Source organism: Drosophila pseudoobscura, chromosome 2 (assembly GCF_009870125.1).
Source record: "Drosophila pseudoobscura strain MV-25-SWS-2005 chromosome 2, UCI_Dpse_MV25, whole genome shotgun sequence".
NCBI classification, from domain to species: Eukaryota; Metazoa; Arthropoda; class Insecta; order Diptera; family Drosophilidae; genus Drosophila; species Drosophila pseudoobscura.
The window spans coordinates 15,289,973-15,317,192 of record NC_046679.1 but is presented as its reverse complement, the minus strand read 5'-3'; the positions used below and the strand labels follow the sequence as shown (position 1 = coordinate 15,317,192).

The window sequence follows — 27,220 nt, the reverse complement described above, 5'->3', positions numbered from 1 at the left end:
AATCTTTGGTTTAAATCGTTATTTGACTGCCTGTTGAATAATGGGAACCAATTTTTAACATCGCTTCTTTTGGGTACTGAAATCCCCTCGCTTTCGGGGAGGAGGAGGAATGGCAAAGAATTTCCGAAAGTTGTTTTTCCACATCAGCAGCGAAAAGGCTTTCCCGTTTAGAATAATGTCAAGACTCCTCCGCCGATGTCCAGGCGACGATTAGTCGTGCTGCCGCATGTGGCAAGGTGTTGGCTGCTCTGCCTCTGCCTCTGGCAGAGTGAAAGGCAAAAATGCTGCTGCACGGTTTTAGCCCCAAGAGCTTGTTGTGTTTTTTTTTTGTCTTTTTTTCAGGGTTCAAATTGTGTCAACTTTCCCAAAAATTTGTCCAGAATGCGGCATTTGATTTGCATGGAATTCAAAGCCAGACCCGGACTGGGAGTCTATCTTTAGCCATTAAATGCAGACAAAAATGTTAAGATAATCAGCAGAGAGCAGAGAGCAGACAGCAGACAGAAGGGGGAAGAGTTGCAGTTGCAGTGGCAGCCAGGAAGCGGCAACAACTTCAGCGAATGTCTTGGGTTCCTTGCTCTGGTGGAGAGCTTATCAAGTGCTAAGAAATCTGCAATTTTGAGGTGTCTGCTTAGGTGCGTTGACAGGCGAGAGATGCGAAAGAGTTGGAGTCCCTCCGTTTAGCGCTAATCTCTGCTGCTATCCCGACGCCTGACTGCAGCTCGAGTGCCGGGTCCTTGAGACAGCATCATCAACACTTTCTGGACTGAAGATGCAAGACGCAGAGACAGACACACAGTCTCTGGCAGTCTCTGGCTGAGGCTCTGCGGCTTTGTCTTTCACCGAGCGCTATCTCAAACATAATTATTGCCTCATTATGCGACAATGATGGGGTGTTGTTAATGCCTTTGACAAACATCCCATCGAATGGGAAGGCAAACATTAAACAGCAAACAAACAGCGCACAAACCTTAATAATGAAATGGTAAATGGTAAATAAATTGTAAACGTTTTCGACGCTGCTGCTGCGCCCAAAAGCAAATATTGGTACGCCTCATTACATTGTATCTGTATCTCTGTCTCTCTCGCTATGGCTGTATCTGTAGCTGTATCTCTCTCTGTGCATTTGTGTCTGTGTTCATGTAATCTTTGGCTTTTCCACAAATATATTTTCAATTTTACGAGCATTTCTCGGTGTTTTTTCCCTTTGACTGTCAACACTTTGACGACTTTTCCTTTTTCCCAGAGCACTCGAGAGGATAGGAAACAAACAACAAGAGCCCAGAGCCAGAAACTGATAAAAAAAACAAAACGAATATTGGAAAAGTTTTTCAAAATTAACCCGAAAACATTTTAATGGCTTTTCAAATACTAAAAATCAAAAGATAAGACTAGTTTTTATTTGATGACTGCATTAGACACGGTCGTGGCGATTATTAGACGCGTCGGGGGATCGTAAAAAAGCCAAAACCCGATACCCGTTTAACACCCAAAACGAAACCGAAAACCAGTTAGTGGTTTCCACATTTCATTATCACCTGTTATCAGCCCCAGACCACACACACACACACACTCATGGGTTCTGTCTGTCTATAGAAAGGTCACACTGTACGTAATCTGGAAAATATATTGCAGATTTCCAAAGCAAATACAAGACTCTTTCCCGCTCTCCTGCTTCAGAGTGTACAAATTCCCCAATGATATGTTCTTTCAATAAATAAATTCATTTTGATTTATTGTCTACCAGCATGGGTGCTTATTTGGGGAGGTAAATGAATAGTTTCCTCAATTTTCTTAGCCATAAAAAGAACAGAACATAACAGAAACAGAAACAGAAACAGTTGCATTTCCCCTGTCACCCCAGCACTATGGGCAAAGATTCGATTTTCTGGCCACAAATTTGTTCTTTTCTATGGTTAAGAATTTTAGGTTTATTTATTTTTAATTCAAAATACAACAGAAAGCTCTAGTGGTATTTTACAACACTTTTTAGGGACATTCCTTAATACTTTTTTATCGGTCAAAATTTAATAATTTGGCATGAATATTTCTAATTAAAAGTAATAGGCTGAAATATTTTTAAATATTTAAAGAAAATACTAACCAAATTAATTGAATTAAATTCGCTATTTTTCTATATATTCTATATGCTTTGGAGCCTTTCTGATTAGAAGTTGAAAAATAAATATTACAGGTAGACCTAAAGAAATCAAATGAAAATCAAAAACCAAAGCAAAACCTCCTTAAAAAAATCAAATTATATTAAAAATAATATATTGTTGGAAAGTTTAAAGTCTCCATCTATAAAATTCGAATAAATGTTCAAAGAAATATAATTTTTTCCCATAGTGCGGTGTCGCACCCTTATGGGTTGTTCATTTCAATTAATTATTTGTTGCATTGCCTTTTCATTGGATATTATGACGTTTTTATGTCCCCACACGGAGGGGGGAGGAAGACGACTTATTGAAACATAAATTAGGCAACACATGTCCATAAAACATTTCGTAGTCACTTGTCATATCAGCGAAATGTTCCAGATTTACAATTTACGACTTCTACAATGGGACTTCTCCCTCTCTCTCTCTCTCACTTGACACTCTCTCAGTCACACGGACAGGATGCGGATAGAAATGTGAGAGTGCGTCTGGACCACTCGCCTGATAAGGATGCTCTAGACACCAGACTCTATACTCTATACTCCCGACTGTGTGGCCCTTAATGGCTTTTCGGCCCATGCCAAATCAATTTTCCAGAGCATAAATCAGCCGAGATTGAGAAACCCCAGTGGAGAGTGGAAAGCGGAGCGAAGAGACCACAATGAAAAGCGGCAGATAAAATTAACAATCTATTAAGGGGAATCAATAAAAGAAACATTAGCAGACTGGACCATAAATTGGGGAATTGTGGGGATGGAAACCCGAAATAGAAAATGAAAATTAATACGAAACGATAATTGAGAGAAACGAAAAGGAACACACTTTGGAGCCAATAAATGTCCAAGGCAATGGAAGATATTGTATCTAGAGGTTAACCAAAATCTCCGTAGAGATCAATTGGTCGAGATTTTCTCATATAAAAGGGTTTTACCATAAAATCAAGCAACTTTAAGCACATTTCAGACCGTAATAGACCATAAATTATTCAGAAAATCTTGAAATATATATCCCAAGGCAATAAAAATCATTGTAAAGATCAATGGACAGTAATTAAAATATTAAAACTAACTTTTTCCTCAGTAGCTAGGGTGGCAAGGGTTCATCGTACAGTTTTTATATTAAATGAACCATCTTTAAGCACATTTCAGCCCGTAATAGACCATAATTATTCAGAAAATCCCAAAATATATTCCCCAAGTCAATAAATGTTATCCTATAGATCAGTTATGTGTATTTATTTGATGGAAACCAAGTTTTTCCATGCATATAGTCATTATATCCCTAGTAGAACCCATTGAAAGGCACCTTCAGACAGTTCTGCCATGAAACAAGACAACTTTAGGCGTATTCCAACCCGTAATAGACCACAGACTTTACAGAAAATCCCAAAAATATCTTCCCGGGGTCACTGTAAAGCACTATTTGGGTCAATTGCCGGCAATTATATGCTTAAAAACTAAGTCTGACCATTCGTTAAGTGTCGAAATTGCCCAAGTAATTCCCTCGACGAGCAATCATAAGAAAAAGTCTCAAATTTCTTGTCTTGTTCACACGTTGCTCGTTGGAAATCCACCGAAATCCATCATTTACCATTGTGCAGAGAGACGGACGGGACGGGAGGGGAGGGAAGGGACCATCAAAGCCAAAGACAGCACACAACACACATTTTCCCAGGGCGTTAGATAACTCAAGAAACTAATTTCCAACATGTTTTTTCCACTCCTCTCGCTCTCTTCCATTTTCTTCACAATTTTTGCCGCCACATAAAAGCAAATCATGCTGCTCCAAGAGGCGAGAGGAGAGAGAGATGTGGAGCGAAAAGCCTTTGGGGCGCCCCTTTTTTGAAAATTTCGACTGTAAATCAATGCCAACGAATCTCGCAGATACTCGGCTGCTGCTCCACAAAAGTCCCCATAATAATTAAGAACAAATTCATTTACACTTTCAAACGCCGCCCCCAGATCTTTCCCTTTCTCTTCGGCTTTTTTTGACAATGTTTTGAGCGTTGGGGAGTTTATTTATTTATTTGTTGTGAATGTGAAATGCATTTTGTGTAAAAAACAAAGCGACAAACAAGCAGAGCAGGCGGAGCCCAGATTGCTCTTCTCTGAGGCGCAACGACAGCTGCCTGGGCCCGGGGAGGGGGCAAGTTTATTGAACTCCCCATCTCCCCATCTGGATGCCTCCCTGTCGGACTTTGCCCTCTCGCTGGCAATTGCAAAACAATGCAGAAGCCACACCACACATCGCATATCGTAGGAATTGGGTCAGTGTGCTCATTAAAGCCGGAGCCGTGAACTTTTTGCTGATCTTTGGCGCTCTGCCTAGCCCGCCCCTCCCCGGCGAAACGTTTTATGATTTCATTAATGCAACGCACGCACAATGTGTGTGCCCCGCCACGCCCCGCCCCGCCGCGACTCGCCTTTCTCTTTCTGTCTAGCCCCTAAATGGAGGCTAAACTGCCTCATTAAAATGGCATTGTCCACGGTTCGAATTGGAATTCAAACGCCAGGTTGCATTTCCGGTTGTGTGACAGTTGCCACAAAGGCTGCTGCAAGCGCCACTCGTCACCCGTCACTCGCCGGATGTTCGAAAAGAAATCGAGGGGGGGGAAATGCCACCAAACAATATTCAATGTTCGATGCCTAACAACAGAATTAGGGCCCAAAAGCACTTGAGCCCTCGAGCGAGGGTTGTACAACGTTGATTATTGTGTTTTGTTGCATTGTTAAACAATTATGCGGCATTTCCTCCCGATGCGAATCCATTTGATGACACTTTAAGTACCGGTTGCAGCCATCCACCACCCAAAAGGCCGCATAGCCACACAGCTGCTCCCGTGACCCAGTGCTCGTCGAGTAAAACAGGGAAAGGGAAAGGGAAAGGAGAGCAATTGCAATGCTTTTCGATTTGTTTCCGCAATCGCATTCGCGTCCGCATCCGCGTCACGGCTCATTGACTACTGGAGAAAAATTAAACAAAAGGGGAATCAGAGTTTGACCCAATTGATGGATGGCATGCCCAAGGGGTTCCGGTTTGGGTTCCCGTTTCGGGGTTGCGGCATTTCGGGTTGGAGGTAAATAAAGAGAGCAACAGATTCAAATTCTGTGCAGACATTCGCAGAGGAGATTACAGATTCAATGGAATGACTGAATGTTGATCCAGCAGGGAAGAGAGAAGGAAATAGCTCAAAAATGCCAAAACAAAATACATGCCGTGTGCATAACGTGGAGTAGAACTTGAAGTTCAGCCTATGAAGCACCACCACTTCTTTTAGGGAATGCTTAGACCACGTGCTTGCTCTCAACTACTCAGATACATGTCCTGTGCATGACCAGGATTACATCATGATGTTCAGGTTAAAGTTTTTACATCTATAAAATGGGAAACTATAGTGGAATGCCAGGCGTATAATTGAATGGAACAAAAGATAATTAACTATCCCTTCCTTTAGGGTATATAACATTCGAATATCTCCTCAAAAAGTATCCTTTCTCATTGTATATACAACTTGTACAGCTCCAAAAATAAAAAAAAGAAACAGCAAAAGTCTTTTACATAAACAATCTTTCACATTCCGATTGCTCGCTTGAGGTCCCCGTCCCCCCAGAGACTATCTCTCAGCGCCATATCCGTCGCCGGTTTGGATTATAACATAATTTACGTCTCTTCCGCTTGGGCGGCATTGTAATCATGGCTCCCCCTCCGCCCACCGACTCCGACTCCGGCTACGGCTACGATTCCCTATTCTGCGCGGAGTCTGGGCTTGGCTAAGCGTCACAAAAATGCGGCTAACCGACTCCTATCTGGCTCTGGCTGTGGCTCTGACTCTGACTCTCTGACTCTCTCTCTCTGTCGAACTCTATCCGGCCCCCGCCTCGGTTGCCTGCCCCTTTTTCGATTTGCCCTAATGTCAGGGCATTGTAATTGCATTTCGTGCTGAACTTCTGGTCCTACACCGCAGACGAGAGTCAAGGCAGAGACAGCGACAGCGACAGAGGCAGAGATCTGTGGAATCCCACCAAAAAAAAAACACGATTTCAACTCTGGAGCTGTAGCTGGAGCTGGAGCTTTTTTCTGTGGCTTTCAACTGCGTGATGGGATTGTATCTGTGTATCTGTGGGCCTCACAATGTAGCCAATATCTGAGAGTCGGCATCTTTGGTGGCCCGACGCCATCATCGTTGTGGAGTCAGAGACAGAGCGAGAAACCAGAGCCAGATCTCGTTTGGTTTGCCATTTGTCTATAGATTCCAATCTGGCAGAGCTTTCGGGTTTTTAATCGCTTTTGTGGAACCTTTACCTTGGAATTAGCTGGAATTGTGGCAGAAACCGCAACATATGCCCTCCATTACACAAAAACTGTATCAAAAGAGATCTCATCTCTCGGTTCTCTCTCGCTCTGGGCACATCTGTGAGGCCTACTGCCACGTGTGGTACGTGGTACGTGGTACGTGGAACGTGGTACTCGGGCAAGTATCTATGTTTTTCGTAGCTCAGCTCGGCCTGTTTTTATATCCGTATCTCTATCTGGTTTTCGGCTTAAGCGTATTAAAGCGACTCTAAAAACACATTCAGTTCCTACCCCTAATGGACTGCACCGCCCGCCCCTAAGCCCTAAGTGAGCCTCCAGCTGCTGCTCCTGCGACTGCTGCGACTGCTGGGTTCTGTTTCCTATTCCATCTCAAGTGGCCGACTGGATTTTCGGGGCATAGACAATCTAATTACCGCTTTCAGTGTGCGTTTAGCGTAAATGATAGCCCACAGGGCCAGGGGCATGCCTCACAAAGGCACACATGTGCGTACGGGAGGGGGGCATGCCACGGCTGAGCGGGTTCCACCAGCTTCCGTGCCCTCACACCCACAGCCCAAAGCCCGCGGCTACGCATTCACCTGCCGTCTGGCAACTCTTTCTTCCACTTTTTATTCGGCTGCCCTTTTTTTGGGGGGAAGGCTTACCACTAAGTCGCACTGCGTGGCCTCCCACTCCTGATCCCAAATGGGGCAGCCATGACAGCGAGAGAGAGAGCTACCCACGCACTCTGCCACCACCCATATGGCGGGCTCCATGCCCCGCTTAAGCCGATCAAAATGCAACATCTATGGACTCCTACTGGCTGGGATGGTATGGCCTGACTGGATGACTGGATGACTGAATGACTGAATGACTCTCTGGGTTGACTGACTGGTTGACGGCATGACGCGGCTTAATTGGCCATTACGAGGCGAAGGCGACGGCGACGGCGACGGCGGCTGCATAAGAGGCTCTTGTCTTGCGCAAGTTTCAGGCTTCCAACCGCCAGAAACAGAGACAGAGACAGAGCCAGGGGTAGAGCGAGAAAGAGAGAGATTCTCTCTGGCTGTCTTTCAGGTTTTTCTCGGATAATGGAAAATGATATTGTACCGTTGCAGCGCAGTGCTTTGTCTATATGCAAATCAAGTGAAAGCAGGCAGAGCCCTCCGAGGCTTTAGAAGCAACAAGTTGTCCAAAAACTCCAACATTCTATCCCAGAAATGGGTCAAAGTGCGGGCTAATCTGCAGAGGGATATGTGTTCCCCTTTTATATTCATTTTCCTGCAAACTAAATTGGGAAAAATCCTAAATCTTGACCTGAAATCCAGAGATTATTCCTACGGCAAAGGATTTAGTTGGTGCCGTGCCCCATGTGCCGCATGTGCTACAGTTGTTCAACACGAAGAGATAAACATCCAAAAATGATGTCACTCAAGCTGCCTCTGCCACCTCCCAAAAAAAAAAACATGCTCCACAGAAGAGAAAGAGGCAAAAGCCCTGGGAAGAATGAACAAAAAGAGTATCTGAAAAGAGCACACAGCCGGCAGGGCGGGAGGGGAGGGGCAATCAGAGCAACGTGTTTTGTATCTAATGAGTTGCGAGGCGGGAACTTCTGCTGCTGCTGCCGCTTCTGTTGCATCGTTTAGTCAGGGTAAATGCCGCAACTTCAGTTATAATTACGACAAACAATGAATAAAAGATACGAGCGAAGAGATCACGCGATTGTTGGGTGCGTTTCGTCGTCTGTTAGGGATAGAAGACAGAAGAATACGATGGATTGAAGCCAGGTGGTGGAACAAGCAAGGGGTGAAGGAGGTTTATGTATGGAGGAGAGGTGGCAACATATGTAACAGGAGTCACCCCCTAAGGGATGGGAATGTGTTACAAAAGTACCTCCTTCCTTGTTCTCTTCCCTTCCCCGATGCACAAGCGAAAAAGTGCAACAACAAAATTTATGTCGTGTGCTTGACAAAAAACTAAATAAATCCTCCACTGGAGAGTCGCTATTGGTGTGTTCAACGACTTCCAAATTGAAAAAGCGTGCCCATCGCTGATCCCTAAGATCGCTTTAAGTTCCCCCCATTTATGGTTTTCATTCAGAGCCCCCTACTAGTCTAGTGCCTGGTATTGCCACACTCATGCCACGAACACACCTTGGAATCCCTATCAGAAGGCGGGGGGGCGGTGTAAACATGTGATACGAGTACGTACTCGCTTGATAAGATATCTAAAAACGAAAGCCTAGACCATTATATCATAAATAGTAGACCATCAAATCTAGTTGCTGAACGGCATTGGCAAGGTTGCCCCTACCGTCTATCGTCTATCGCCTATCGCCAGAGGCAGCTGCTGCCTCTGCTGCTCCCTGTCTTCGAATCAATTCGGGGATTAATTCCCATGCAATTACGGCCTGTGCCGCACCCCAGGATCGGGGTACAGGGGCCTTTGTGATTAATTTGCATGTGACATGAGCTACGAGATATGATCAGAGCGCATCAGCTGTGCCTCTCGTTGCCTCCCAGGGCCTCCCCTCGTGACACCCGCGGGGGGGGGGGGGGCATATTTTGGTAAGGGAAAACTTGTTTTTATGCCACAAACAAAGCAATTTTCGCACTGACGCGTCCTCCATCCAGGTGAGACCCTCCTCGACAGAGGTAAATTATGAATGCAGCGCGCTAGGGGTTGAACGGGTTGCATGCCACATAGAGCGGCGTACATTTTGGCAGCACCATTTACAGTGTCTGTCTGTGTCTCTGCGGTTTACAATGGCCGGAGCGAATACTTTACCTGGGCAGACGAGGCAGGAGCGGAGCCGGCAAAGGAACAGGACGAAGGATAAGGGACAGGGTCAGGAGCGAGGCGAGGCGAGTCTCTTGGCTCATCTGTCGCCCGGCATTGCGTGATGTTTGCCTGATGAATGAGAGTGAAAAATGAAACACAAGTTGCCGGTGCTGCTGTTGCAATCAGTCGTCCGGAAATCAGCACAGACAGGCAGTAAAAGAGACAGAGAGACGGGGAGGAAGGAAGGTACATAGGAAGAGGACTTCCAGGTGAGACAGTCAGACAGTCAGACGAAGGGACATTAAGACTGCATTATGAAACGCCGCAGTGGGGCGACAAAGTGTTTCCATTTGGGATTTCTCCTCTGCCGTGCCTCATGTGTGCCATGCGTTTATGCAATGCCTCTGTCTCTGGGACCCTTGAAGCCTTAAAGCTTCCCCAAAACGAAGAGGGAAAAGCACTTGAAGTTCTCGCTGGGCAGCAGAGAATTCCCAGAAACAAGTTCGAACCCGAGACGGAGACGGAGATCTCGGGGCAGGAGAGGCTGAAAATTCTGTGAGAAATTCCAATGGTAATGCAAGGTAATGGTCTCTGGTTGCTGGCTTCCCAGGCTGTTTCCTCGCTGCTCCGCCCTGCCCCTGGGCTCGCGTAGCTGGCTTGATTAGTGACGCTGTTTACCTGCGGCATGATGCTGTGTGTTGTACGTGTGGTACAGGTTTGTGGAACGAATCTATAAACTGAAATCGCATGCTACCCCGGCCAGACGGATACGAGGCTCTGTCTGTTTCTGTCCCTGTGTTTTATTGTAGTTTTACCAATGGAAATTCCAACGCACAATTTTCGCAGTGCTTTCCCTAAACGCCCACGTGTTGGGCTCTACCTTTCCTCCTCCCGGCCTGGTGTCCTGTGTCTCCTGCTGAAGAAACACGTTTCGTCAGGCATTTAATTGAAATGCCATTAAATTTCCACTGGCCCTGGGGCAGCACATTCTCTTTCTCGCTGCCGCATTCTCAGGCAAATAGAAGCGAAGAAACAGATTAGAAAGTCCAGCGGGATGCCACAAGTGGCAGCTTGGTTGCGTGGCCTCTTGGCGAGGCTCTTAAATGGTTAATGCGGGTGCAGCGTCTCCAAAAGGTGTTTACGACAGGCTCTTAGGCAGTTCCTAGAGAACCCCTCAATGGCCTGGAAGTGCCATTAATCAAGGCAGCACGAATAGGATCCCATGCGACACTATCAAACGGTTAGCCCCCCTCCCCCCTTACCACTGAGGCAGGGGCAGCTTGAAAGGTAAACAGACAAAGGCCAGCGACAGACAGACAGACAGATAGACAGCCAGACAGACAGACACATCAATTTTAAAGTTCTCTCATTCTTTATTCTTTGGTTTACGAAATTGAAAAGCGCAGCGCCTGAAATCCGAACGAAACAGCAGCGCGATCGAATCGTTCTGTCTTCGATCTCCCAACCTATCGATGGGGCTGCCTCTCTGTGAATGGTGGAGAGGTGGAGTGGGGCGGAGTGGGGTGGGGAGTGGAGTGGAGTCGGGGGACGCATAGCTTAAAGTTCAATGACTGAAAAGGTGCGTTGTTCTGACTGCGGTTGTCGTTCTTCTTGTTGCTGCTTCTCCTGCTGCTGCGCTGCTGCTGCTCTTGCGGTTGCCTAGAAATTCATCAAAGCCCCGGCGATGCGGGCCACTTTGACTTGGACTCCATTTATATTGGCCATTTGGTTTTGGTTCTCTGCGCCCGGCTAGCGAAAACGTGTAAAAATGCGGCCTGAGCTGCAGCCCGACCACGATCGGCAATCAATCTGCAGATTCCAGTCGCGAGGAGCGGCACGCAACAAGCAATCTTCTCCTCTCCCTCCCCGTATCCCTCTCCCTCGCCTTCTGCTCCGTTGCCGTTGAACTTGTGGCCTTAAGTGGCTGCTGCTGCGGCTGCTGCAAGTGTAGCACCAAGTTGGGTAAACACCAGCCTCAGTGGAGGAAAACAAGCTGCCTCAAAAGTACGTAAGTATTATCTAAAAGGCAGAGATACACAGAGAGTCACAGAGTAAATATTGTATAAGCCAGGGCCCGGTTTAGGTTTGGCTGTGCAACGAGTTGAAAATAACTGCGGATGTGGCAAGTAGTTTCCATAAGAAGACTGAGGAAGAAGACTGTCTATCATTAGTTAATCCTGCAGTTCCATCAATTTAATCCCAAAATTGTAGTGCCGAATGGTTCTCTGTAGCCGTTCGCTTATGGGCAACTTATACAATAAATTATACGAATAATTTCCTATTGGAAGCAATCTTCTCCTCCCCGTCTCCCTCCCTCTCTTTTCCTAGCATTTCCCTAAGCCCTTCCTCCACTAAAACTCTCAGATTCCAAGCCTGGACCAGGACCAGGACCAGGACCGGTATCCGTTCTCCTCCTTGGTTGTTTACGCCCAGACGATGACAGGCGCGTCTATTTATCTGCATCTCTGTATCTGGCGGGTCTTTTGCCTTTGGTTGGTTTACAATTTGGTTTTGCGCTTCAAGTGAGAGAAAAATGTTGGGAAAATAAACAAAACAACAACAAAAAGCCAGCAAGAATTCCAGTCAGAGGATGAAGCGAACCGAACCGAACCGAACCGAGATGAACTGAAGTGGATTGGCCCCAAAACCAAAACAACAAAAAAAAGGGGGGGGCCCCTGGGCAAACTTTGGGCTGCAACAATCAAATGCTCATCAGCGCACTTGAAAAATAATGCGTTTAAGACAAAAAGAGAGACCCAGAGATACAAACACAGGCGCAGACAGTATCTAGATACAGATACAGATACGGATACGGACCGGCAGACAGAAAACGCACTCTGTATCTGTTTCTTTTCTGGTATGCTTGTATGTATCTTTCTTTTTTTGGCCGGGCATTTTCATTGCTGGTTTTATTTTTCGTTGGCTTGTTTGTTTAGTTTTGTGGCAGCACACACACACACACACACACACGTGCAGACACACACGCAATGGCAGCTAAATGTTGCAGGTGGGAACAGGTTTTCGTGGCTGTTGTGTGCTCGGTGCTCGGTGTTCGGTGTTCGGATGCGGGCCATATCTCTTTCGGTCTTTTGGTCTTTCGGTCTCTCCCTCTCTCTCCATCTTTTGTACGGCGCGCGTTATTTATGCCCCACTGTGGCTGTAATTACAAATTTTTGTTTCCTGCAAAGCCTTTGAGCATGTGTGAGTGTTTGATGCCCACGCTGCCACATGTGGCAGACACAAACGCGTAATACTGTTTCAAAGTATCTGTATTCTAAGTACAACCAGGAGAGGCGGCGGCCCTTTTCAAAGTGCTGTGCCAAAAGCGCCCGCTGCGCCTAAGCATTCGCTGTTGCTTGATCAGTCCAGTCACGTAGCAGATAGCTGCCACTGCAACATGTTGCCGCGGCAATATGGCAGATCGATTGATGGCTAGTTAGGTAGAGAGGCAGCCAACGGGAACAGCCAGCGCTTTCTGCGGAAAGAATTGCAGGAGCCAGCGACCGACCGGCTGTGTCTCACGCATGGCTGCTCTCCTGCCACAACCACTGGCAGCCCCCTTTTTCGGAGCGGCAGTTGCATGGTGGTAGTGGAGTGGTAGTTAACATTTGCCACAAATGGCGCGATGTAATGGCATTTCTAATATGGCCACATTAATGACTAGAGCACACAGGTGGGATGGAGAGGAGAGGAGAGGAGAGGGGATGGAAGTGCCATTGCCGTTTGCAAAATTAACAACCTCCGATGTAGCCAGCCCCTCTTTGTGTTCTTGCTCTTTATCGAGCTTCAATACCTGAGCAATTAGTGCGACATTTTGTGGCACACAGTCAGAGTCAGAGGCAAAGGCAGCTGTCCCTGTGTCTTGGGCAGCTGACAAGCACCCAGAGGGCTATGGCGAGGGGCGGGGGAAGAGTAAGCAAAGTGAGCTCTTGCAAAATGACAGCTGACAATGGATGGGCCAACGGCACACCACGCCACTCCTCATGCAACAACAACAACAACAAAATACAAAAGGAATATTGCTGCAGTCAGCGTCGGGCCAGTCGGGCGTCGAGATTTTCATGAAATTATTGACAATTTTCAAGCGAAAAAATACATTTTTTGGATTTGCCAGCGAAAAACGATAAAGTGCTGTGCCCACACAAAAATGGAGAACAGAAATTGGGTTCACAGCACAGTTTGACAGCCACTGTATAACCTGTTGCTGTTGTGCCACACAAATCACTATGAAGGGGGGGCGGTGGGGTAAGCACCTGCCCCACAAACGGCCATTCGTGTTGGCCACAATTTAACACAAGGTCGCGAAAACAATAAGCCAAACGACTCGAGACTCCGCTTATCTCTGCTCTGCTCTGCTCGGCTCCGCTGTAATTGTAGAAGTCGGAGCTGGTCGAAGGAACTAATTGTGTGAGCAGAGGCCATGGAGGGAGACCAGAGCTGGCCATCTCTATCCACAAATGGGGGAACAAAGCGGAGGAGGCGACAAAATAAACAAGGTGTTAATTTCCACGTAAACCGTCGGTACTCCCTAGAGGCCTCTTTGAGGGTGTACCCTTTGGGGTGGCAGGGTATTCCGAATAGGAGTTTGAACTAGACTTTATTTTCCTCAGAGTATGAAATAGCCATGTACTCTTACAGAATAAAAACACATATTTAATATTTAATCAAGAATCACACTTTATATATGCATACATACGGGTAGGGTACACACTCCTCTATTAGGGGTATTTTGTAGGGTAATTAAAGCTTCGCCTTTGTCTCATCTTTCCTCTTCGTTCTCTCTTCTCTTCTCGCGTCTTCTTTGTGCCTGCGTGCAAATTGAATTCCCGATTCCCGCGACTGTGTTTTTGCGAAAGCAGATAAGATTTCAGCACGTTTCATGCCGCCGCCGCCGCCGCCGCCGCCGCCTGGCCGCCACCCACACACAGAAGCCGCAGCACCGTCGCGCATGCAGAGCGCAAGCAGAGGGGAGGGAGAGAGAGAGAGAGCGAGAGATGACAAAAGATAAGCACGCCTTTGATAACGCACTTGACTTTGCCATTCCCTCCCCCCCCGAGCCCTGCTGCTCCCCTGCTCAATCATCAAAGCAATGAATGGGAATGTGGATATTCACACATTATATTCGTTTAATTAAAGAATACTTCTAGAGGTTTATTGGATCATTCAAAGGTACTTACGAACTGTGACCATTTTCGGATCGTAGGCACAGACGCGCCGCTCCACGGCCGCTATCTTGCGCTGGACCCGCCCGGCCCGCTCGCCCACCGACTGCAGGTCCCGCTGCAGATCGTCGAAGATGTCGCTGGCGATGAGCACCAGGCTGGCCAGCTGCCGCAGGGCATTGCTCAGGGTGATGTTGCTGATGGAGTCGAACTCGTGGCCGGAGACGACTTTCGAGGAGCCGGCGGTGGGTGAATGTGGGGCGCTGGCGTTCCGCGCCATCGCCGGACGCTGCTGGCTGGGGTGCCGCGAATTGGGCAACGACTGGGAGGCACGACTCGGGCCGTGCGTCGGCGAGGTCGAGAGGAATTCGACGTGCTGCTTCAGCTTCTTCATGGGCAGGGCCGCTGGTGGGTGGGGCTGACCGGCTCCGTCCTCCCCATCCCCGTTCACATGCACCAGGACTCTGGTCAGCGAGGGCGAGGTGGGCGAGGTGGCCCGGCAGTCGGCGACATCCGTTCCCGCCTCTGGCGACTGCTTGTTGATGCAGTTGTTGTTTTTGCACTTGCCGGGCGCACAGTGGAAGCGGGTGGAGGCATGTCCAAGGCTGGCGGCCGTCGCCTGGGCCACATTTACGGGTTGCACCACGCGCTGTACAAAGGGCATCTCTTGGCTGCTTGGCTGCTTGGATGCTGGCTTCACTAGCTGCTGCTCCTCCTCCTCATTGACTTGGGGCACTGCTCACGTACGGATCGGGCACTAGATTCATACCACACAAACACTATCTCTGCGTCTGCCTTTTAGCCAAAAAACAAAGAGCGAGAGAGACACAAACTCACACTGGCACAGACAGAGAAACTGGTCAAACAACTTCTGGGCTTGAATCCTCTGCAGCTTCAGATTCCGTCTCCTCCTTTACCTATTGTTGTCTGTTTTCGGCTCTCGGCCGCCGCATAAATTCCTTTACTTTTGGCCGTTTTCTGTGGCTGCTGGCTGCTGGCTTCACACACGCACACAAACTAGTTGGTCGCTTGGGGCGACGCTGCTGCTGCTGCCTGGCACTGGTTTAATTGAAAGCAAGCCGGGACCGGCGTTTGGGGCGACACTGTGAACTGGTTTATGCTCTGCACTTTACACCGCATTATGCATTAACGTGGCCTGAACCGACAAAACCCGACACCAACACCAACCAATTTACACGCCGAACACGATTTTGTAATAATTACGCTTTTATGGCTCTACTCTGTTTTGCTGCCGCCGCTTTTATTGCCGGTACGCGTGTTCCCCGCTCATTCGCAGCTTTCAAAAGGTGTGGACGAAATCAAGAACGATAACAAACCGCGCGCACGTCTTGCTCGTTTGCCGGGTCAAAAAAAACAGCCGATTAGCGATGAGCCAGGATGGTGCTAGAGCTACACTTCCCTCGATATTACTATCGACGCATTGACATTTTTCGATTGTAGTTCACTATCGACCCTCAGAAATATACCAAAATATACCGCCTCATTTTAAAAATATACCGTAAATATACTGCCGAATTCAAGTTCTATTTTATATATTCGTCGTTTTTGATATTCCGTGGAATATTACTAGCTCTATAGAACATTTAGCCATGCCCAAGTAATTTTATCCGATTAGTGAGTCTAATTTCCAATTGACTGGTTTATTTTAAACACTTGCTTTTATTGCATTTTGCGTATAAAGAGGCTTTAGCGAAAATGGTCAAACAAGAAAAACGTAAGAGGATAGTCGTTCCTATTGATCAATTTTTATATTTCGTCGAATATTATTATCTAGATGAAACAATTCACCATTCCCACATAATTTTATATTTATTTATGAACCAATTTTTTACTTAACTGTAAAGGTTTTAGCGAAATAGATAAAAACAAAAACACGAAAGAGGATAGTCGTTCCTATTGATCAATTTAAAGATTCCGTTGAATAATGCCGGCTAGCTAAAATCCTTAGTTCTGCCCACGTCATTTTAGGCCGTTGATGAATAAATTTTAAATTTGAAATTGAAAATTTCAAGACTGGCTAGTTTGTTGTCCTTGCTTTTATTGTATTTTGGCTGAACAAAAAAGTTCAACAAAAAAACAATCGCAATGTTGCTGGTATTTGAAGACATGATGCGTGTATAGGCCTTTGTAATTAAAGTATGCACATAATCTAAAATTATGGAATGGGACTCATTGTTTCTACCGATTCATACCCGATTCAAAGAGTGCAAAATAGAGATTTGAAGACAGCAAAAAGAGCCAATAAACGATTTGAAGAAAGCAGTTCGGCCATCGATACTATCGAAATATAAATTCTTTAAAAGTGAATGAGTGAAAATGATTTAAATGCAATCCATTGGAATAAATGATGCACGTAAGTACGATTTGAGTGCGAAAATTAAAAATTTGCAATTGTAGTTCACTATCAATAGAAGCACTGCGCAATCAACGAAGAGGAATTATTGAACAAAACAGCAAACACATAACATTCGGCTCATTTCAAATCAAAAAACGTATTAAAAACCTTTCGACTCTGGTAGATTGTTAGGATTTTCTTAGTTTCACATTCTTTTACATTTTTTGCTTTTTTAAATTTAAAATAAAACGGCCAGGAAGGTGATTATACAGTAGATCAGGATTACCCGATATTTTTGGGGCAGTGTAACCACACGAATTTAATTTACACCTTCTATCGATAGCTTCGTTTTGACACCCTGACAACATACGGTCACACCTTTTAAAATTAGAAATAAATAAAGCATATTCGCTGTAAAATAGAATAAACCAAAGAAAAAATTGGTTTGCAAACTAAGCAGCAGCATGCCAAAGTACTACTGCGACTATTGTGACACCTACCTGACGCACGACTCGCCCTCGGTGCGCAAAACACACTGCACGGGCCGCAAGCATCGCGACAATGTGAAGTTCTACTACCAGAAGTGGATGGAGGAGCAGGCCCAGCATCTGATTGATGCCACCACGGCGGCATTCAAGGCTGGCAAGATAACGAACAATCCTTTTGCTGGCGGACCCTCATCGGCGCCGCCCAAGCCGTCTGGCGTGTCCATCCCGCCGCCCAACATGGGTGCGCCGCCGCGTCCTGGTATGCCTGGCATGCCGTTTATGCCGCCTATGATGAACCCCATGATGACTGGAATGCGTCCGCCGCCCATTATGAATCCCATGGCCATGATGGGACCGCCACCGCCGCTGGGCACCATCCCGGGTGTCCGTCCGCCCATCATGAATGGACCAAAGTGACAAAAACACGACCTGCCAGAGAACAATCAAGATCATCGGCATTAATTAAGAGCTATAGCATAAGTAACCTCAATTGCTAATACAAAATAAATACATATTTAAATGTACTTTTATACAAAACATAAACCGTGTAATTTTGCCACAGATCGAAATGATAAAAAATTAATTTAAAATAGTAGACATATACGCTTTTATTACACTTTTGGACTTACATACGTGCTATAGTAGAAGATTAGAATATAATGTGATTATAATTGTTATTGTAGGTGTTTATCATAGGATTCAAGTGTTCTATTAAGTTATATTGGGGATTTGCCTTCCATTGCCTGACAACATCGTCATTACTTAAGTAAAAATCCCCGATCAGAGCTGATCATTGGTTATCTGGACATTCGTTGGCGTTTGCTGGGCGAGATTAGTACTTGAGGCGGCTGATGCGTGCCCGAGATAGCATCGAATATACTCGTCTCCGAACGCTGGTACTCGCTGCTAATGTTCTCCAGAGTCAAGTCGGCGTCCAGCACCAACACCTGAAACATCAAAAATACAGCTTAATTTGAGGAACTCGTGTGCATCTCTGGAGACGATCGAGTACTAACCTTGCAGGCCTGATTCCGGCGGTTATGTATGAGCCAATCCTCGTGCAGTTCGTGCAGCTCCTGGAGATACTTGAGCGGCACACAGCTCTCTTCGGAGCGGGCACGTTGTCGAATGCGTTCATGCGCCACTTCCGGGGACGTTCGCAAGTAGATAATGAGATCGGCCTGAACATGTATGGACTCTTCAATGAACTTGTACCATTCCTGCAGAGTGTTGTACATGCCCGTCTCCAGCGAACCATTGCGGTGCATGTTCTCCACAAAGCAGTACCTAAATGTAGAATGTTAAAACCGGATTCTGAACAGACTAGGAAGGGGGTGGGGCCTTACCGGGAGCTAAAAATGGAGCGCTCCATTATTTTTAGCTTCTTGTCGGTGGGCGCTGTGTGTGCCTGCAGCATGGTTAGCGTGACATAAGACTGAAAGGGCATTGCCCACTTCTTGGGTTCCTTGTACATCCGCTCTAACAGATTCACACCGTTTACGTTGCGCCACTTCTCCACAGGCTCAGTGAGCAGGCAGATCTCGTCCCTGTACTTCTCAAAGTGGTTCAAATACGTGGTCTTGCCGCTGCCGATGTTGCCCTCGATCAGTACAGTGAAGGGCTGCGTGCCCTCGGCGTACTTTTTGCCCTGCCTCGAGCTGGCTGCTGCTACGGACATCATGGCAGATAAACAGCGATCTGGACGTGAAAAACAGTCGGGAATGTAGTCAAATGTGATGGTTTCTTTTGTATTCCGACTAGCGCCAAGAAAGAGCACTGTACTGTAGGGCTGGTCGAGTAAAACTAACCACCAAGAAAGATGATCTCGTCATTTGCCGCCGAAAAAAGCGCGGGAAAAAACATTGTATTGTTTGTTTTCGTTGCCATCAACAGCTGGGCTGGTTAAAGGTGGACAAGGGGTAGGGCTAGGTGTGGGTCGTGGTCTAAAATAAATCTTAGCCTTAGGAATTGATTTACAGGCTAGTTTTAATTACCAATATGCTGGATAATTTTCATCTCATGTAATGGGATATAAGTAGGGAATGGCAATAATGTACAGATGATCTCCTACATCCGATGACTGGATACAGAAGCATCTATATAATGCAGATACTTAAATGCCAGCAGCATGAGGAAAACTCGTTTTTATTTTAAAAGGACACGGTATTTCACAATAAATGCATTTGCGCATGGAGATTTTATTGAAAAAAGAACAGCTGACTTATCGATACACATACTTTGAACTATTGGTTCAAATTCCGATTACTTACAGCTGTTTGGCCGGCGAAATTATCGCCCGCAATTGTCATCTCGAAGACGCATTTTTGTCAATATTTTAAGAAAATTGTAAATAAATAAGAAAAAGAGATCTTAAGCGTACTTCTTTCCTTCAACAGCATGTCTATAGAAATCGAATCAGCCGAGTGAGTACATAAAAGGTACCCCAGCGTGTCCTGCATGTGTAATTTTCCTTTTATCCACCCCCCAACAGCGTGATTCGGCTTATCCAGCAGTACCTGAAGGAGTCCAATCTTATGAAGACGCTGCAGACCCTGCAAGTGAGTCCAACCGCCCTCCTCAGACAAATTTAAGCAATCTAGTTTCCCCACCACAGGAGGAAACGGGTGTCTCCCTAAACACAGTGGACAGCGTCGATGGTTTCGTCCAGGACATCTCCAATGGCCACTGGGACACGGTGCTGAAGGTGACGCAATCCCTGAAGCTGCCCGACAAGAAACTGCTCAATCTCTATGAGCAAATCGTGCTGGAGCTGATAGAACTGCGGGAGCTGGGCGCAGCCCGTTCCCTGTTGCGGCAAACGGATCCCATGAGCATGTTGAAGCAGCAAGAGCCCGAGCGGTATATTCATTTAGGTATTGTATTGGATTTGGGCTCCTTGGATAAACGTTCAAGTGCGGATTTTTCGCAGAAAACATGTTGCAGCGTGCATACTTCGATCCCCGTGAAGCGTATGCGGAAGGCAGCAGCAAGGAGAAGCGCCGCACAGCCATCTCACAAGAGCTGAGCGGTGAGGTGCATGTGGTGCCCTCGTCCAGGCTCTTGGCCTTGCTGGGTCAAGCCCTTAAATGGCAACAGCATCAGGGACTCCTTCCTCCTGGTACCACGATCGATTTGTTCCGCGGCAAGGCGGCCATGAAAGATCAGGAGGAGGAAATGTATCCCACACAGCTGTTCCGGCAGATCAAGTTCGGACAAAAGTCGCACGTGGAGTGCGCTCAGTTCTCGCCAGATGGGCAGTACTTGATAACCGGAAGTGTCGACGGATTCCTGGAGGTGTGGAACTTCACGACTGGCAAAGTGCGAAAGGATTTGAAGTACCAGGCGCAGGACCAGTTCATGATGATGGAGCAGGCGGTTCTAGCCCTAAATTTCTCGCGCGATTCTGAAATGGTGGCCTCTGGTGCCCAGGATGGCCAGATCAAAGTGTGGCGCATCATCACCGGCCAATGCCTGCGAAAATTTGAGAAGGCCCACACCAAGGGCATTACCTGCCTGCAGTTCTCCCGCGATAACAGCCAAGTGCTGAGTGCCTCCTTTGACTACACGGTGCGACTGCACGGCCTGAAGTCAGGCAAGATGCTCAAAGAGTTCAAAGGCCACTCATCCTTTGTCAACGAGGCCACATTCACGCCCGACGGCCACAGCGTACTCAGCGCTTCCTCCGATGGCACGGTCAAGGTGTGGTCCCTCAAAACCACAGAGTGCGTCGCCACCTACAAACCGCTGGGCAATGAGCTGGCGGTCAACACTGTCCTCATCCTGCCCAAGAATCCCGAGCACTTCATTGTCTGCAACAGATCGAACACGGTGGTAATCATGAACATGCAGGGCCAGATTGTGCGATCATTCTCGTCGGGTAAGCGCGAGGGTGGAGCCTTTATCTCGGCTACTCTTTCGCCGCGCGGCGAGTTCATCTACTGTGCTGGCGAGGATCAGGTGCTCTACTGTTTCTCCGTCTCCTCGGGTAAACTGGAACGTACTTTGAACGTGAGTTTTTACTGACATTACACTCGTTGCTGGTCTCTGGTAAATACTTTTATTTAACAGGTTCATGAAAAAGATGTCATTGGCCTGTCCCATCATCCGCACCAGAATCTTCTGGCCAGCTACAGCGAGGATGGACTGCTGAAGCTTTGGAAGCCATAGATCACCTAAGCGTTTGCCAATTGACTTTCGTACCTAGTTTTAGTTCCAGAAATACACCTACTGCCCCCGATTACGATTACTTTAAGTTTCGAGGTGTTTTCTTGGATTTTCTTTTACCCTGCCCATCCCCCACATCAATATCTTCAATCGTGTCTCTATATGAAACAAATTGACTTTAATTAAGCATTATGCAAAGCGACAACGAGCGCAGCCGTCTCCCAGGGCCCTAATCCGCAGAGCACAGAGCTTGCTTCAATTGCTGGCTCAGCGCTTAAATTAGTTGAGAAACCACACTCAACGGGTTCACTTGACAGCCCCAGTCCCAGTGCCAGTCAGCATGAAGAGCGACGAGATCATTGATAAAATACGCAACAAGCTGAAGGAGTCGGACCCTGGCCGCCGCACTGTGGTCAACACGTTTCAGTTCAACTTCACCGATGTCGACGGCAAGCTAATCAAGAGCATGGGTGAGTGAGTGCTGGACCATTGGCCAGACCACCGATGACCCTCTCACTGTAGTCTTTGATTTCAAAGCATTGAACATCTACGAGGGCAGTGCAGCCAGTGCCGATGGACAGGTTACTATATCCGATGAGGATTTCTATCTGGTCGGCACCAAACAGAAGACTTTCCAGCAGATTTTACAGCAGGACAAGGCAAAAATCGAGGGCGATGAAGAGGCAATCAACAAAATGTTGGAGAAATTTCGTATAAATTCCCAGAACTGAAGTATATCTGATAAACGTACTCCTACAATCACATATACGTAGATATATAAATGCGTTTTTGTATTCATTTAAAAATACTCGTAGCACTGTTCCGGCCGCCAAGGATTGTAACAAAATAAATTACTGCAAAATAAACATTTTCTAATATAAATAATTTAGTGAATTCAGTGCCTTTTGGATGAAAGATAAACCCTGTTAACCCTCCACCCATCTCAGTAATTGTAAAAATTGTTTCAACGTTTTGAAATTCAATTGGTTTTATTATTCATTTATTTAATTACCTTTATTTATATTTAATGTTAACATGGAATTGTTTTTGTAGGTGTTTCCTTTTAATTTGAAATTTTTGGTTTCTTTGGCGTATTATTATTATTTTTCAACTATTTTTTCTGTTATTTGGCATGACGCAACCGTTTTGGTGCCAATGAGTGCGTCTGAGATTCTGAATTTGATTTCTGACTGCTGTTTTTGTTTCTGGTCTCGGATTCGGATTCGAATTCTTTTTGGATTCATCTGTGTGCTCCTGGCCTGCCTGGCTTCTGGCTTACTTTTAGATTTAATTGTAAATTTAACATTTGCTCTTTTTGGGGTGTTTTAATTTAACTTTTAGTGTTACCTTAGTAAACGCTTTTTAGTTTAAAACATCTCTTCTTGGGGGTAGGTTTCATTGGGGCTTGCTTTCTCGAACATTTTATTTGCGTTTTTCATTAGTTTTCTGCTTTAGTACTATTTCCTTTTTAATTTATTTGTAATTTTTATTGCTAAAACACAAATTCCGATTTTGTTTATTAACTAATTGAATTGTTTGTTTCTGGGTTTCTTCCTCCTTTTTTTATATTTGGTTTTATGCAATACAACAACAAAATTTGTACACTTAAACTAAAGTTTTTTATACGAATTATTTCTTAGGATTTACTTGATCATTATGCGCTTTTAATGCAACAATTTAACAACGTTTTACTTCCTCAAGGTAATTGTATTTACTTTCTGTTTTACTCATTACTTATTTATTTTTGTTTTATTAATTTAGCATTTGTAACACCTACATACGTTTATTATAAATGGTTTTTACGTTAAACGGTTTTATGTTTCCTTCGCTGATTTAAGCCATTTTCTTTAATTTCGAATGCTTTCTGTTGCAAAACGTACGTGCGCTATGAAACCAATACTTATTCATTTTACTTTACGAAACATTAGGGAATTTACTATCGATTGAGAGCTCCAAAACGGAGGAAACTGACTGAACGAAACCTTAAAATATACACATAAATATAAAAATAATTACCATACAATAAATGAACACTATAATATAATAATAGTTGGATGTAAACGATTGCCAAATCATGGTTTGGCGAAATAGAAATTAAATTGAAATTGATTCCTCGATTTGTATTTGGATTTGTATTTGTGTTTAGTTCATTTTAGTTTAGTTTCTTGTATAATTTATTTTATTATTATCGTTCCCTTTAGCGTATACATTTTTATAAATATTTTGTTCGCCTTAAATGTTTATAAAAATGTGCTTAAATAGACAAAAATCTTTGAATTTATCCCGTTTTATCTCCAACCCATTTCCGTTTCTCGAATCCATTTACCATTAAATATTTACCATTTTTGGGGCCGCTAATGAATGCTTTATTTAATTTCCTTCGCTTATAAACTCCTCGATCTAGCATTATTTAACTCTGCGCTTTTACTCTTTGCTGGAAGATACAGTTTTGATAGTCACTAATTCTTTTATTTATGCATTTCTCCACCTCTCGCCACTGCGGTTCTTGTTCTTGTTTTTTGTTTTTTGTTTGTTGTATGTTTGATTTTTGTGTAGCTTCAAGTGTCGAAGATTTTTGTTGTATTGTACGTACAAAATGTGTAAATAAGGAGTCATGTCATGCGCATATGATTAGGTAGTTAATTATTATTGTTTTATGCCCTTTAGTGTGTTGCTGCTGCCTCTATTCTGTATTGGTTTTATCTATCGATTTTGGTTCGCGAGAATGTGTATTCATTTATTGGCGCTAACGCTCATCGTCTCGCTTTTTGTATAATTAATTCAATTTATGCTTCACCTAAATATTACTCGTATCAAATATAAAAATCAACAACTTTATTTTTTTTTTGTTTTTTGTTTGGTTTTCCCCTTGTCTGCGGTCTCTTGTGGCTATGAAAATGATCGTACTTCCGGCACTTCCACTTCCTCTACTTCTCGCTTTTTACACATCTGTCCGTCTGTCGCCCTGCGCTCTCTCCATGCGCCATACGTATTTCGCTATGTGTATAATATAGTATATTTAAATGTAGCTATTATTTGTTTGTTGCTTCCCATCCTTCCTATTCTTTCCATCCTTCGGTTTCTTCTGCTATTGAAACGCGCGCCTCGCTAATCGTGTTAATCGCAACTACAATATGATCGCCCTACTGTACTTATTTAGCGTCATCGTTTTCCTCATCCTCTAATACCTACTACCTCTATAGATCCTCCGCTCGCTCATTAAATATATGTCTTAATCAATTCGCATTTTTGCATAATTTCTTGTCTTTTAGGTATTGTTAACTTTTGAATTACTGTTTCTGCTTCTGTTCTGCTTCTGTTCTGTTCTGTCCAGTTTATCTGTCGTTTATCTTGTCTCCTTGGCTCGACCACGTGTCCGAGTGTATCTGTGTTCTGCAGTGTATCTGTGTACTATATGTAAAACTACTTCACTTGCTCTGCAAAGTTGCTCTGTTCGCCATTTACCTAGTTAGCCTTAGTCTAAATGCGTCTTAAAACCGAAACTGAAAGTCACGATAAAAATGCCTAAAAATGCTCTAAACCATCGTTAAACGTTCGCCATTTGGTTGACATGATCGATGTTGTCCTCATCGAAATGCACATCGTTGATGAATATGTCCGCGACCAGATCGTCCTCGTCCAAGTCCAGATCATCATCGTCGTCATCCTCTCCGTTGGACATCAGGCCGTGTCCCATGTCTACGCCGGCAATGCATATGTGGGGCGGCGGTGGCACGCTCGTCGGCGGCAATGGGGCTGGTGGTATGATCAGGTTACCGCTGTTGATGCCATGCAAACTGCCCGCTATACTAGCCCCGCCACTCTGCAAATGCCTCCGACTGGAGCTGAGACCCGCTGGAAAGCAAATGGGAACTGTTATAGCCGTGGAGGAGTGGAGAGGAGTGGAGAGTTTTAAAATCAAATAAATTACCTGGAAACTAAAAAGACTATAAAGAAAACCAAAATCAAAGAAAACCTTAGAAGAGCACAGAACAAATCAAAAATATATATTATTATCCCAGGATTATCCCAGGGATCCCTTAGCTTACCCGTTGCACTGGTCTGTGAGTCGTAGTGCGCATTCCGATGCAGGCCCAATTGGCGCACATGGTTCCTACGGTTTCTTCTGGAGTGACAGAGTGTGCATAGGAGACAGATTAGGGACAAGACGACGATTAGTGTTATTATAATTAGAACGTCGTGATCCGCCTCGGCCGCTTCCGTGGTACCTGTTCGCATTTATTGAGGGTGGGAGGGAGGTGAATAGAATAGATCATTTGTTAATCGATATTCGGAATACTTCAACGATTTTATATTAATATTGGGAACGTGTGTGTGTGTGTGTGTGTGTGTGTGGATTTCTAGTTAGAGGAGGAGTTTTTGTGTGAGTTTCATGTGGGTGGGTGGGTGGTTGGTTGGTTGAGTGGGTGTTCTTGTTCTGTTGTGTTGTGTGGATGTGTCTGTGCAGTGGATTCCTTTAGACATTCCTTTAGATTTAGGGTTACTCAGTTCAGTTTATCATAGGCACCAGGAAGATACGATACACATATACATATACATACATACTGCTATGATATGCAGTGCGGTACTGAGCGGAAAGGTGCAGAACATAAAGAAGCCAGAACGAAACAGGGAACGAAAACTACATGCCGTGAATAAAATCTCTCACAATGCGATCGAAATGGGAACTGAAAGATGCAACAAAAGAGTAACTCGGATGATCTCTGCAAGGGTTGGAGTTCCGTCTAGTTCTAGGGTGAAGTGAAACTTTACTTTGGATTTTTGAGAATATTGTGCATGTCATGAGCGTTTGCGTGTGGGCTTTGTGGGCTTTGTGGGCGTGTCGTGGCGTGGTTTGAACGTGGACGTGTTTAACGATTGATTGTAGACAAGCTTTATGCAGAACTCACGTGTTAAATGTGACCAGAGAGAGAGAGTATTTCTTTAAACTTAGGTATAGATTAGAGTTAATATTTGGTTTTGGTTTTGGTTCGCTTCGTTTTTTGTTAGAAAAATGAGTAAAAATTCTTGCTAGCAGAATGTTTCGTTTATGTTTAGGTTTTTGCTTTTTTTTGGTTTTCTTTGTTATCATATTAATGTTCATTGTTTTTGATTCTCGTGGCAATTCCAATTCCGATTTGGAAATTTTGATTTTCTTACTGATTCTCAGGGTTTCTTCTGTTTGTTTTTGTTCTTGTTTTGATTCTGAATCTTTAGTTGTACGTATTTAACACTAATGCCATAATTGCTAAAACAAGTGTCTGTCGAAATGTGGGCAGATGCGTGGAATTGGCGTTACCTGTGCCAGGGGGTTTTGGGGGGTTTCGGTTCGAGGGATTTATATTGTTTTAAAGTAGAGTTTTTTTTTGGTTTTAGTTTATTGGTTTTGTTTGTTAGTGAAGACAAAAGAAAGAACAGAGAGAAATATAGGTAGAATTAGACAAGTAGGAGAGAGAGAAAAAGAGAGAAAGTGAAAGTTTTAGTGTGGGACTTTCACTGCGACTGAAAGTGTTGGATGCCGTACGAGTGGTGTTGAGTGTGGAAGGAGTGTTCGAATACTGCTACGAGGTGGAAGAGATTGAGATATTGAGAGTGAGAGATGTATGCATGGGGGGCGGGGAGGCTTGATGGATGGGGTAGGGGATCGTGGAGCACCCTAATCTATCCAGGAAGTATGTACAAAAGTCTGGCCATTGAAATGAATAAAACAAAAAAACAACTAGTAAACAGATTTAGTACTTAGGTGCAAATATTTATACTTAGAGAGAGTTAGAGAGACAGAGAGATAGAGAGAAGTTGGAGTTGGCCTCAATACAT

At 45.0% G+C, this 27,220-nt stretch overlaps 6 protein-coding genes across 22 annotated transcripts in view; 3 read left to right on the top strand and 3 right to left on the bottom strand.

Moving 5' to 3' along the window:
- gukh (NHS actin remodeling regulator GUK-holder) overlaps positions 1 to 15,838 on the bottom strand; it is a 42,021-nt gene extending 26,183 nt beyond the window's left edge. The window contains exon 1 of one of the 3 annotated variants that reach the window (XM_003736566.3): positions 14,411 to 15,838. In XM_003736566.3, the coding sequence (XP_003736614.3) occupies positions 14,411 to 15,059 (649 nt within the window). In that variant the 5' untranslated portion in view covers positions 15,060 to 15,838. The remainder of the gene's footprint in view (positions 1 to 14,410) is intronic. The other 2 variants (XM_033383648.1, XM_003736564.3) reach the window with 2 other exon arrangements.
- A 1,267-nt stretch (positions 15,839 to 17,105) lies between these two features.
- Positions 17,106 to 17,808, top strand: snRNP-U1-C (small ribonucleoprotein particle U1 subunit C). The gene has a single exon (XM_001358835.5). The coding sequence runs from the start codon at positions 17,216 to 17,218 to the stop codon at positions 17,654 to 17,656; it is 441 nt and encodes a 146-aa protein (XP_001358872.1). The 5' UTR covers positions 17,106 to 17,215; the 3' UTR covers positions 17,657 to 17,808.
- A 14-nt stretch (positions 17,809 to 17,822) lies between these two features.
- dnk (deoxynucleoside kinase) lies at positions 17,823 to 19,449 on the bottom strand. The gene is made up of 4 exons (XM_015181926.2): positions 19,234 to 19,449; positions 18,586 to 18,937; positions 18,256 to 18,526; positions 17,823 to 18,186 (listed from the first exon to the last, which is right to left on the bottom strand). Exons 1-4 carry the CDS (start codon positions 19,253 to 19,255, stop codon positions 18,037 to 18,039), a joined length of 795 nt encoding a protein of 264 aa, XP_015037412.1. The 5' UTR covers positions 19,256 to 19,449; the 3' UTR covers positions 17,823 to 18,036.
- A 71-nt stretch (positions 19,450 to 19,520) lies between these two features.
- Positions 19,521 to 22,079, top strand: Smu1 (Smu1 spliceosomal factor). Its single transcript, XM_001358833.5, has 5 exons — positions 19,521 to 19,662; positions 19,731 to 19,797; positions 19,854 to 20,112; positions 20,169 to 21,247; positions 21,308 to 22,079. The coding sequence occupies exons 1-5, from the start codon at positions 19,637 to 19,639 to the stop codon at positions 21,404 to 21,406; spliced, it is 1,530 nt and encodes a 509-aa protein (XP_001358870.1). The 5' UTR covers positions 19,521 to 19,636; the 3' UTR covers positions 21,407 to 22,079.
- Positions 21,714 to 22,269, top strand: euc (eucalyptus). Of its 2 annotated transcripts, none has more exons than XM_001358832.4 (2): positions 21,714 to 21,873; positions 21,941 to 22,269. In XM_001358832.4, the coding sequence occupies exons 1-2, from the start codon at positions 21,744 to 21,746 to the stop codon at positions 22,132 to 22,134; spliced, it is 324 nt and encodes a 107-aa protein (XP_001358869.2). In that variant the 5' UTR covers positions 21,714 to 21,743; the 3' UTR covers positions 22,135 to 22,269. The 2 variants fall into 2 exon arrangements, with proteins under 2 accessions (XP_001358869.2, XP_015037411.2); XM_015181925.2 differs by having other exon boundaries at positions 21,926 to 22,269.
- Positions 22,270 to 22,792: 523 nt separating this feature from the next.
- The window catches only part of LOC4801835 (cubilin), a 43,775-nt gene continuing 39,347 nt past the window's right edge, over positions 22,793 to 27,220 (bottom strand). For 3 of the 14 annotated variants that reach the window (XM_033377127.1, XM_033377128.1, XM_003736562.3), the window contains 2 exons: positions 25,453 to 25,632; positions 23,769 to 25,258 (listed from right to left, as the gene is read on the bottom strand). In XM_033377127.1, coding sequence (XP_033233018.1) covers positions 24,951 to 25,258; positions 25,453 to 25,632 — 488 coding nt within the window. In that variant the 3' untranslated portion in view covers positions 23,769 to 24,950. Of the gene's footprint in view, positions 25,266 to 25,334; positions 25,380 to 25,452; positions 25,633 to 26,460; positions 26,703 to 27,220 lie in introns of those variants that run through there. The other 11 variants (XR_004468536.1, XM_033377132.1, XR_004468539.1 and 8 more) reach the window with 9 other exon arrangements.